We start from the raw sequence: 12,451 nt of genomic DNA on the forward strand, positions 1-12,451 counted from the left end.
CATAATTTCCGCTTTCATTTTTCGACCCCACGGAATTGAATTTCCGAGAATTGCTTAAAGCGGTTGCACATTCTTTGTAGCGTTGACCGAAATAAGGTCGTAACTATTGAGTATGGAAGATTTAGAACCAATCTGCGACACTGAACAAGCGTCATTCTGTGTAGAGTTGATGAAGAGACTCAATGCACAACGGGCGCAAAATTACTTGTGCGACATAACCGTGGTAGCTAAAGAGGGAAAAGAGTTCAGAGCTCACAGGAATGTGCTTTCGGCAGCAAGTCCTTTTTTCGCCAAGCTTCTTCAGAGTGACATGAAAGAAAGAGACGAAGGAATCATTCGGCTCGAGGAGATTTCGGAATCGATCGTGGAAGATCTCTTGGAGTTCATCTACACAGGAAGAGTGGTCATAAATGAAGAAAATGCCAACGACTTGGTTATCGCAGCGGACTATTTACTCATTGTGTGTTTGAAAACTATCTCCGCGCGATTTCTCGAACAGCAAATGACCATCGCAAATTGCATTTCAACCTTTTACTTTGCGGAGAAATACCAGTGTGAAGAACTTGTAACCAACAGTAGGAAGTTTGTACTCGACCATTTCGCCTCGGTAACAGAAATGGACGAGTTCTTGAACTTGGAAGCAGAAGAGGTTGAGCGGTGGATTGCTAGTGATGAAATTTGTATTGGTGCGGAAGAGGATGTTTTCAAAGTCATACAAAACTGGGTTGAACAAAACAAGGACGAACGAAAAGCAAGGTTCGAAGAGCTGTTTCGTCACGTTCGACTGGTTTTAATTTCGCGTGACTATTTGCTCAATGTCGTGACGAACGAACTGGTTCGAGAAAGTGGTTCCTGTTTGAGAAGGGTGTTGGACGCTACAGAGTTGATAAGTTGTGGAAGTGAGGATACTTACACACAGTCACCAAGAAGAAGACTTGAAACACACGTCATTGTTGCTCGTGGAGGTAAATACACTTTCTGTTATCTTCCCGAAAAGGACAAATGGAAACGTCTGGCAGACGGCTTGTCAGTGATCCAAGGCCGGTACACCAAGGTGATAAAATTCCGTGATCAATTGTACTCCTTTTCTGGGAATTCTAAAGCTGAGAAGTTTGATCCTTTTTTTAACAATTGGACTGTTATTGATATGGCCCTTTCTTACAATTTTGACCGGGTGGCGGTTGTTAGAGGGCAGATCTATGCTCTTGAGAAAAATGTGATCGATAACGAATCCACTGTTAAAAGATTTGACGTGGAATCATCAACCTGGCAGACAATTTTATCTCGTGAGGGCTGTAGGGTTAGCTCATGCGTTGTTAGTGCTGGTGACTGTCTGTATGTTTTGGGTGGGAAATTACAAGAGGTTGCAGGATATGATGCAAAAGCTGAGCGATTCAACACTGTTGAGGGCAAATGGGAGAAAATTGCAGATATGCAGCAAAAAAGAGGCTCTGCCTTTGGTGTCTCCACTCAAGGAAAGATTTTCGTTGCTGGAGGGAAAGTGGGGGGTCAATTGTTGGATTCATGTGAGGTGTACAATGTTACCACAAACGAGTGGCAGTTCATTGCAAGTCTGAATGCACCTCGTTATTTAGGTAGCCTGGTGTGTTTCAATGGAACGCTCTATGTACTGGGTGGTTCATGCAGATCATCACTGACACTGCCACTTCCAGCACAATCAGCGGAGTTTACAGTTGAAAGCTATGATCTTACAACGAACAGGTGGACCCGGAAGACCTCCATACCAGTGGAAGAGATCCTCGATGCAAATGTGCCTTTCTACAAAGGCTGTGCAATGAAACTTTCAAAAGGAGTGCTTGACAAAATTGTTGAAATTTAATTAAATGCGATATTTTCTTAACTTTATTTTTAGAAACTCATCGGCCAAAACATTGCAAAATAGTTCACAGTTGGCTGCGATGTTCCGATAGCGAATGACTTAAATGGCTGTTAGTAGTGAACTTCCATTAGCAGAACTAGCCAAAAATCAATGAAATTTAATCAGAAAACATTTTTTTCGGTTCTCATTTTTAGATCTCAGACAGCTCAACCACGCGATTGGGTTGTTTTAAGTGAAGTAATTTCCAAGTTTCTTGACTGGAAAGAAAACAAAAATTTGAAAGGTGATTGATATACCTTGAAAACCATATATAATAATATTTGTTGTTAATTTTCTTTTATTTTCGAGTTCGTATATATAACACTGGTCATATCAATTAGCTATAGCTATGTGCAGGTATCAAATTTTATTACACTGCCAGCAGAGTTCCCTTCGATCCTCGATCTTGGAAAAATCGGATGAGGAAGAGCAAGGTACCCCTGCTCGCAGGGTTATGTTTGTCTAGTTTGCGATGCCCAGAAAGCTTCGAGCTAGGACTGGACGGGTGCTACGCCCTGCCATATTTCACTCAGTGTTAAATTCTAATTACTTGAGAGTTGTGGATCCCTACCTTCAGGTACTGAGGTAAGGGCCTCGTTGTCACACGTTCGACTTGCTTGTCCATGTTCGTGAAACGAAATATATCGACTCCTCGGCTCTATGGGCCTCGGTTTTGATATAAAAAGTAAGGATGTGGGTTAGGGGGGGGGGGGGGGAGGATGGGGAGAAGCCCGGACCCCTCCCCCAGATCCACGACTGACTGAGCACGTGTAAAGGATCGCTGGACGCATTCTCTTAGAACCTGACAAATATAAATACACGAAGGCAGTCAGGAAACACCGCCAAACGTGAAGTTTATTTTACATGTGGCAGACGTTAGCTTTACAAGATTTTAGGCTAACTGGTGAAAATCTCGAGAAAAATATTGGATTAACTTGCTGAAAATTAAGTAACAACGTGGTTAGGTCACTCCTATAAGAGAACATAAAATGTTTCGTTACCTATCTGCATCTTTGAATATAGACATTTGTTCTCGCCCGCTCAAAACCGATTACAGGCGTTAATAACAACAGTTATTTTTTAGTTTATTTTTAGTTATATTTTCTTCCACATCATGGTCTTTAATATCTTCGAATTTGAATATTTAAAGGAAGATCTAAGTTACAAATGCCACGCATGGTGTTTGGCATGAGATACTGTCGACCTGATACGATCCGAAAAAGCCATCTTTCCATCCGTACAGATGGATTATATAATTTTGTCCATTGGGACTATTTCTCGTTCGCAAAGCGTAATGGCCTAGTTGCAGCTTATTTTTTTGATGATCTGTCAAACCAACTCCAACCAACCAATTCCAGTAACTAGATATTCAAGACATTAACACCCTAAATCCTTTTCCCAACCCTTGGAGAAAAAAACGTATGTCCAACTTAGCTAAACTGATCCTTAGAAATGTCAAACAATGGAACAATTTGCCCACCTATCTTGCCTCAGCTGCAACTCTTGAGTTTTTCAAGAAGGCGTCTGTGAGCTAGATCATTGGGACTGTTTTATGATCTGGCACTGGCTAGACACATAAGCGGCTTCGCACAGACGGCGTGCCTTTTTCTTGGTATATTGAAATGTAGACTCAACTGACCCCAGCATCCCACTCATAACAACATCCACCAAAGTAGTGCGCAAGTGACCAACGTCCCGCCCGCTTTGCGTTGGTACGCTGGTCTACAACAGAACTTGATTACTGTAGCTTACAATTCATGGTGCTTGTGGCACTTGCCAGCTGAGCACAACCTCGTTAGTGACTCATGAAAAGCTGGCGAAAGGAAAAAAGAGGGAGTAGTACCTAGTTTTAGTACCTGGGGGTAAGGGTTGGAAGGAGTAGTATTAAAAAAACTAGGCATAATTTTTTTGCCCCCTTTCCCGCCAACCTGTCATATTATTAACCTCAGAGGCCTTAGTGCAACGAGTTGTTGTTTTGTTTTATGCGCCGATCAACTCGAAACTTCAACATCCCCCCCCCCCCCCCCCGGGCAAACCCCGGGCATTTGAACTTTTGAAGATTGGATCGTTCAAATTCCCGCCCCTTCGGGCCGAAATGGTGTTCAAATGCCCTACCTTATCGTCGGATTTGTCTGTCAAGTGCCCCTACTAAAGAACAATCGTTGTCGGCTCCTTTCATGAGTTACTACAAAACCACAACTTTAACATTGAAACTGTAAAAAAAGTGATTGGAAATTTAATCTATAATAGTCGGACAATGTCAATCAGTAAGTGCATAAAGCTGCTCTTACTCCGAAACACGGCAAAGGTTGTTTAACGAGAAATACATAGTAACATATTAAAAATGTGTTAGCCGGCTTCGTAGAATGTTGTTCGAGTGGCAGGATATTCTGCAACCTAAGCCAAAGCGGTTTTTCATTCGACAGTGTTTATTTCTTTCACTATTGTACTATTCACTGCGGGACAAAGCCACAGCTTGACTCATTTTCATTATCTTCTCACTTTTTTGTAAGCTTTTTTTGTAATGCTGTATCTCTTCCTTTAAACTCTTCCATCTCGTCCAAACACGTGTTTATAGCTGTTAGCGACTTCGGCGCTCCCCCAAAAAAGCGATTTGAAACCTGACACTTCCGGTTCAATTTTCCTCACCCCACCCAGGCAAGGGCAAATTCCCCACCCCCGGGAAGGCCTTACCCGTCAAATTCCCCACTCCCGGGCACAGAAAATAGTCAAATGCTTGGGGTTTGCCCGGGGGGGGATGTTGAAGTTTCGATTTGATCGGCGCATTACATCATTTTTTTTTTTGTACCCCTGTGGGGGGCCAGTAGTTTATAACGTAACGGTGTGAAGGCTAGAAGGACAGGATATGTAATTTATTTAACCGATTGCTTATTTTTGGGTTAAAAATTGACTTAATTTAACTGACAATGATTTCTGTGAGCTGGGATGAGGCGACATCGACGGGTGTATTTGCATCCCGCCCCCACTATAACCATGCGGTTGCGTCTTCAAGCAAATGGGTGGCGGCAATGGCGTTGAACTTGTAGATGTCGTCTTAAAAGCCGTAAAAAATCTGACTCATTTCTTGACTTCATTCTTTGCCTGTGACTAGCCACAAGATGCTCTCGCATAATAATATAATACTGTACCTTAAAACAGGAAATTTCGTATACTTCAAAAGAAAAAAAGTCAATGGCAAAAATACAATGTATTGGAAAAGAAACTCATTAATTTACTGGTCTTAATAAAGGGGAATTTAGTGGCAAAATGATCATGAAATTGAGTGTCGTTAACGTTTCGATACTAAATGTAAGGGGTCATTGGAGTCCCAGTGTATATTTTAGTACCGCAAATCCTCAAATAAGCGCCTCCCCTCAGCTTAGCGTCTCCCCTCCCCCTCTGTTACGACGGCTGAGTAGAAAAATTTAGTACTAGACTGTTCACAGTCCCCCTATTTTTCCGTGGGATTCTCGAGACCGGTACGCTTCGATGAAACCTCCGCCATCTTGGTTTGTAAAAGCGAGCGCAATCTGGGGAGAGTGTCTAAACTACCGAGGGGAGCGGGAGTGGGTGTTAGTATAGTGGGGGATGGGAAGCGAAAAAATCCCTATTTTTCCCGCCGCCTCCCAACTCCGCTCCCCTCCCCTCGGTAGTTTAGGCACTCTCCCCAGATCGCGCTTGCTTTTACAAACCAAGATGGCGGCAGCTCCATCGAAGCATACCGGTCTCGAGAATCCCACGGAAAAATAGGGGGACTGTGAACAGTCTAATTTAGTACTCGCCAGTTTGTGCAATGTTTTGATCGACTTTTGTTTGTCGCAAATCCTCAAATAAACGCCTCTTCTCAGATAAGCGTGCCCTCCCCTCCCACTCTGTTTCTTTTTTTGACATTGACCAGTTGACATTTATTTGCCTTTTTTCCCTATATATTAACAAAAAAAAATCCATAGTTTAATGTATGGCGAGGTGACCTGTAGAAACCACCAGGCTTATAGTTGAGGCAACCTCGTACGTAACACTATGGTTACATAGATAGTGCTACAAGTGTGCGGCTTTGCCAATTCAGTAATTATTTTACTAAAAACTCTAGCAGTTTTTTCTTAAAGTTGGGAAAACTTGACAGAGAGGTGATTGTAACAGGAAGGGAATTCCAGATCTTTAGACCTTGGTAAAGAATTGTGAATTTTTTCAGATTAGTTCGGCAATGATGCATTTGGGTGAGTACTGAGACCACAGCTGAGTAGAAAAGTGTTGGTCGGGTTTAGTACTCGCCAGTTTGTGCAATGGGTGATCGACTTTTGTTTGTCGAAGAAGAAAACAAAGATATTGCCAAAAGGGGTAAGCTGCCCAATAAAAGCTATAGATCTATCTAATTTCTTTGTAGTGGAATTAGGATTCTACTGATCAAATGGACAGAGGAATGTCAGATAGCACACTGAGCTCTTAACATTTTAAGCGACTAACTTTCGTCGGTGTTTTAGTATATAGTTAATATACCGACCCAAAATTAAGCCAGTAGTTATCGGCCTAAAATGTCGCAGTATATAATAATTATTAATCTACCGACGGCAAATAAACCAGTAGTCATTGGCCTAAAATGTCGCAGTATGTAATAAATGTTAATCTACAGACGGCAAATAAGCCAGTAAATTTTTACTGGCGTAAAATATCACAGTATGCAATTTAAGCGGTTCGAAATTCGGCCGTTAGTTATTGGCCTAAAATGTTGCAGTATGTAATGTAAGCGGATCCAAATTCGGCCGTTAGTTATTGGCCTAAAATGTTGCAGTATGTAATGTAAGTGGATCGAAATGCGGCCGTTAGTCACTGGCCTAAAATGTCACAGTATGTAACGTAAGCGGTTCCAGATTTGGCCGTTAGTTATTGGCCTAAAATGTTGCAGTATGTAATATAAGCAATTCAAATTCGGCCGTTAGTTATTGGCCTTAAATGTCACAGTATGTAAGCGGTTCCAAATTTGGCCGTTAGTTATTGGCCTAAAGTGTTGCAGTATGTAATGTAAGCGGTTCCAAATTTGGCCGTTAGTTATTGGCCTAAAGTGTTGAAGTATGTAATTTAAGCGGATCCAAATTTAGCCGTTAGTTATTGGCCTAAAATGTGGCAGTATGTAATGTAAGCGGATCGAAATGCGGCCGTTAGTTACTGGCCTAAAATGTCACAGTATGTAACGTAAGCGGTTCCAGATTTGGCCGTTAGTTATTGGCCTAAAATGTTGCAGTATGTAATATAAGCAATTCAAATTCGGCCGTAAGTTGTTGGCCTTAAATGTTGCAGTATGTAATATAAGTAATCCAAATTTGGCCGTTAGTTATTGGCCTAAAATGTTGCAGTATGTAATGTCATCAATTCAAATTCGGCCGTTAGTTATTGGCCTTAAATGTCACAGTATATAATGTCAGCGGTTCCAAATTTGGCCGTTAGTTATTGGCCTAAAGTGTTGCAGTATGTAATGTAAGCGGTTACAAATTTGGCCGTTAGTTATTGGTCTAAAATGTTGCAGTATGTAATGTAAGTAATTCAAATTCGGCCGATAGTTATTGGCTTTAAATGTCACAGTATGTAATGTAAGCGGATCCAAATTCGGCCATTAGTTACTGGCTTAAAATGTTGCAGTTTATATTTTTAGCGGTTCGAAATTTGGCCGTTAGTTATTGGTCTAAAATGTGACAGTATGTAATAACAGTGGTTCCAAATTCGGCCGTTAGTTATTGGCCTAAAATGTTGCAGTATGTACTGACAGCAGTTCCAAATTCGGCCGTTAGTTATCGCCCCATAATAAAATGTTGCAGTATGTATTAGTAGCGGTGAAAGTGGTTTATCATATCGGTTTAATCTTAGCTCTTATACATTTCTTATGGTGTTGTCTCTCTGTAAAAAGCTTTTTATAACTGACATAGCGCGCGCATGCTTCTCTTTAGCGGGCCAAAAAAGGCACTTCGAGGGCGTGAAAAGGAAGGATTAAGGTTAGACTTCACCTATATAGTTTTGCTCCAAAAAACATGCTAGGACAGATATAGGCCTCTGAAATCGGCCTTAATTTCAATTCGAAATCTAACCCTCGAAGGTCACTGTCTTCAACTAGTGAATTAGCACATTAAAAATATGACTTGCGACTTCATTTTTACACTAAACGAGAGATAATAGAAAGACTTACTTGTAGCCGAGATAGAAAAACGGGAGTAGTTATCGTTGCTGTGTGCGAGGCTGCCTAAGATGCACGATTTTCCCGTTTTTCCGGGGGGCTCAATCGGGCGCAACTTTTCTAATTTTTGAGAGAAACGAAAGAGTGGTGGAACTTTTAATTGTGAGTTTTGAAAATAGTTCACCAAATAAAATGAAATCTGAAATTTCCTCTCTGTCGTCGGTTTTTTTATATTTCCAGTCAGTAGCTCTTAATAAGGCCCTTACCAAAATTTCCGCTTTCGTTTTCGACTCCACGGCTGAATTGATTTCCGAGAATAGACCGAGAACTGCTTAAAGCGGTCGCACATTCTTTGTAGCGTAGTTTACCGAAACTATTGAGTATGGAAGATTCAGAACCAATCTGCGACACTGAACAAGCGTCATTCTGTGTAGAGTTGATGAAGCGACTCAACGCGCAACGGGTGCAAAGTTACTTGTGCGACATAACCTTGGTAGCTGAAGAGGGAAAAGAGTTCAGAGCTCACAGGAATGTGCTTTCGGCAGCAAGTCCTTTCTTCGCCAAGCTTCTTCAGAGTGACATGAAAGAAAGAGACGAAGGAATCATTCGGCTCGAGGAGATTTCGGAATCGATCATGGAAGATGTCTTGGAATTCATCTACACAGGAAGAGTTGTCATAAATGAAGAAAATGCCAACGATTTGGTTATCGCAGCGGACTATTTACTCATTGTGTGTTTGAAAACCATCTCCGCACGATTTCTAGAACAGCAAATGACCATCGCAAATTGCATTTCGACCTTTTACTTTGCGGAGAAATACCAATGTGAAGAACTTGTAACCAACAGCAGGAAGTTTATACACGATAACTTCGCCTCCGTTGTAGAGTTAGACGAATTTTTAAACTTGGAAGCCAACGAAATTGAGACGTGGATTTCAAGCGACACAATTTGCATTGCAGCGGAGGAAGATGTTTTCAAAACCATTCTAAAATGGATTGAGCGAAACAAACGCGAACGAGAAGGAAGTTTCGAAGAGCTGTTTCGTCACGTTCGAGTGGTTCTCATGTCGCGTGACTATTTGCAGGTTGATGTCGTGACGAACGAATTGGTGCGAGGGAATTTTTCTTGTTTGAGATCGGTGTCGGATGCTATAGCCTTGGTCAATTGTGCAAGTGAGGATACTTTTATGCAGTCACCCAGAAGAAGACTTGAAACACACGTCATTCTTGCTCGTGGAGGTAAATACACTTTCTGTTACTTTCCTGAAAAGGACAAATGGAAACGTTTGGCAGACGGGTTGACAGAGATCCGAGGTGTGTGGATGCAGATAACAAAATTCCGCGATCAGTTGTATATCTTTCCTCAAAGTTCACGAGTTGAAAGATATGACCCTACTTTTAATAGTTGGGCTACTTTGGGCATTACGATCCCTGACAATGAAAACCAAGTGGCACTTGTTAGAGGACAAATCTATGCTATTGAAATCACTACGATGAGTGATCAATCTATTATTAAAAGATACGATGTGGAGTTGTCCTCGTGGCAGACTGTTTACACCCGTCAGGGTTGTAGGGTTGGTTCATGCGTTGTCGGGGCTGGTGACTGCCTGTACGTTTTTGGTGGGAGCTTACTAGAGTCATCAGAACATGTTGCGATTGCTGAACGATTCGACACTGTTGAAACAAAATGGGAGGAGATTACTGAAATGCAACAAGAAAGAGGCTACGCCTTTGGTGTGGCCATTCAAGGAAAGATTTTTGTTGCCGGAGGTATCGAGGGGACTAAAGTGTTAAAAACATGTGAGCTGTACACTGCGTCAACAAACGAGTGGCAATTCATTGCAAGCTTGAACACACCTCGTTGTTTGGGCAGTATGGTATGTCTTAACGGAACAATTTATGTACTGGGTGGTTCATTCATATCACCAAAGGTATCAACAGCGACGCATTCGAACGAGTTCACAATTGAAAGTTATGATCCCAGTTTGAACAGGTGGATAGAAAAGACTTCTATACCAGTGAACAGACTCTACCGTGCAAATCAGTGGTCATTCAGAGGCTGTGCCGTGAAACTTTCAAAAGGAGTGCTTGGCCAATATGTTTAAATTTAATCAAATGACATTTTCTTCATATGGAATTTTCTAAAGTAAGGAGCCCATAGAACATCTGCAAAGGAATTTACAGTTGACTGCGATGATCAGCCATCATGGTGAATGACTATAAAAAGGCTGTTAGTAGTGAACTCTCATAAGCAGTGCTTGTCAATATTAATGAAATTTAGTCAAAACATTTTTCTCGGTTCGGATTTTTCAATCTCAGACAGCAATACCATTTGGGTTGTGTTAAGTGAAGAAATTTCCAGGTTTCTTGACTGGAAAAAGAACGCTTATTGTTTTTTTGTTATCGAGTTCGTACAAATATTACTGGTCATTTCACTAAGCTATGTACAGGTATCACGGTATTACTGAATGGAGGCAGAGTTCCCTTTGACCCTCGATCTTGGAAAAATCGAAAGAGAAAGAGCAAGAACCCTGCTCTCAGGGTTATGTATCTCTGGTATGCGCTGCACAGAAAGCTTTTGAACTACGTTTGAGTTGACAGATTTGTGCAAATGAAGTTCGTGCTAGGACTGGACGGGTGCCTAGCCCCGCCATATTTCATTGTGAAATTCTAATTGAGAGTTGTGCATCCATACCCTCATGTACTGAAGTGCTTTTCCATGTTCGTGAAACGAAATATTGGGGGCCTCGGTTTTAGTATAAAAAATAAGGGGGGCGGGGGGGGGGGGGGGGAATCCCGCCCCTAGTTCCGTCACTGATTGAGCACGTGAAAACGGGTCACTGGACGCATTCTCTAAGAACCTGACAAATAGAAATACACGAAAGCAAAGTCAGGCAACACCTCCAAACGTAAACTTGATTCAATTATTTGCCTTTGACTAGCCACAAGATTCTCTCCCATAATACCTTTTAAGGTATTATTTCCCATACTTAAAAAAAAATTTAATGTAATAATGTTCTTAATAAGAAGAATGTTTTGACAGATCTGTTTGAATTCAGTGGCAAAATGATCATGAAATTGAGTGCCGTTAACATTTCGGTGCTAAATGTAAGGCATCATTGGAGTCCTAGCGTATATTTCAGTACTGCGAATCCTCAAATAAGCACTTCCCCTCAGATAAGCGTCCCCTCCCCTCCCCATCTAGTACTCGCCAGTTTGTGCAAAGGGTGATTCACTTTTATTTGTCGAAGAAGAAAACAAAGATATTGCCAAAATGGGTGAGTTGTCCAATAAAAGCTATAGATCTATCTAACTTCTTTGTAGTAAAATTCGGATTCGACTATCAATTTTACAATAACTGTCCAAATTCCCGCACGCTGATTGGCTCGTAGCTATTGTCTATAAGAGTACAGACAATAAAAATGACCTCAGATGTAACGCGCGCGCTTTCTCAACGAAAAAAAAGCCAATTCCGCTCGCACTTTTTCCATGTTATTGTAAAAAACAAATCGACGGCAGTTTTCTATGGTCTATACTCTTATAGACCATAAAATGACGCCATAGAATGTCCAAAACTTGGCAGTGAAACCACTCGCCTGCGGCTCGTGGTTCCACTTGAGTTTTGAACATTTTTTGACGTCATTTTATGGTCTATAAGAGTATAGACCATAGAAAACTGCCGTCGATTTGTTAAATGGCGATAGGAATGTCAGATATAACGCTGAGCTCTTTAGAATCCCAAATTTCGATGGACCATTGTATCCCGAAGCTCTATTTCGATCTATTGTTGCAGGACTAGGTCCATCATTTCCGTTGTTTGTTCATTGAGTCGGAAGAATGTTGCATAATGGGGTTTTCAGCAAGAATGCTTTCTGCCTCGTTCCCAGGCGTCCCCCTGTGTGGCGCACAGGGTGTTGTGGGACTGCTGGCGTCGTTCCTATAAACGCCACGCACCTGCTTGTTGTTCTTCGTACACCTTCTCTATTGGACTTAAAAGAACGTTTTCACAGATTTGCATAAATTTAGTGTTGCAAAATAATCATGACGTGATGGCGTGAAAAGCTCTGATACAAATGTCGCTCATTGTTATAAACTGTTTTGAAAGGAATATTGAGTATCCCATTGTGCGGAATCGTGAGAAATACTTTTGTCTTTTCTCATGTGGGTAGTTTCGAACTTGGAGTGAGTAACTAATGAAAATATATGACGGCGATTGAGTAGTTGTCCAACACTCAAGAACAAGACAACAGAACTGGCTGTGTGAAGGTAACAGTTGTTTACAGTTACTTATTCCCTCATAAAGTCAACGCAATTTTCAAGTTTCCTTATGTTTTCAACGGGAAGATATTATTAAAAATCAAGAGAGGATCATCTCTTGAAAAAAAATGCAAATTATTTCTTTCATACATA

The 12,451-nt window shown here is 41.3% G+C and overlaps 3 protein-coding genes across 4 annotated transcripts in view; all 3 read left to right on the forward strand.

Moving 5' to 3' along the window:
- The window catches only part of LOC146470583 (kelch-like protein 21), a 19,863-nt gene continuing 7,412 nt past the window's right edge, over positions 1-12,451 (forward strand). Inside the window, exon 1 of one of the 2 annotated variants that reach the window (XM_085121742.1) lies at positions 1-2,754. In XM_085121742.1, coding sequence (XP_084977868.1) covers positions 113-1,840 — 1,728 coding nt within the window. In that variant the 5' untranslated portion in view covers positions 1-112 and the 3' untranslated portion in view covers positions 1,841-2,754. The remainder of the gene's footprint in view (positions 2,755-12,451) is intronic. The other variant, XM_085121743.1, reaches the window with a different exon arrangement.
- Positions 7,678-11,045, forward strand: LOC146470584 (kelch-like protein 40). The gene has a single exon (XM_085121744.1). It carries the CDS (start codon positions 8,425-8,427, stop codon positions 10,144-10,146), a length of 1,722 nt encoding a protein of 573 aa, XP_084977870.1. The 5' UTR covers positions 7,678-8,424; the 3' UTR covers positions 10,147-11,045.
- The window catches only part of LOC146470585 (kelch-like protein 21), a 2,502-nt gene continuing 2,154 nt past the window's right edge, over positions 12,104-12,451 (forward strand). The window contains exon 1 of the mRNA XM_085121741.1: positions 12,104-12,307. The gene's annotated coding sequence lies outside the window, so the exon portion shown is untranslated. The remainder of the gene's footprint in view (positions 12,308-12,451) is intronic.

Source organism: Pavona decussata, unplaced genomic scaffold, assembly GCF_977016875.1.
Source record: "Pavona decussata unplaced genomic scaffold, jaPavDecu1.1 SCAFFOLD_113, whole genome shotgun sequence".
NCBI lineage: Eukaryota > Metazoa > Cnidaria > Anthozoa > Scleractinia > Agariciidae > Pavona > Pavona decussata.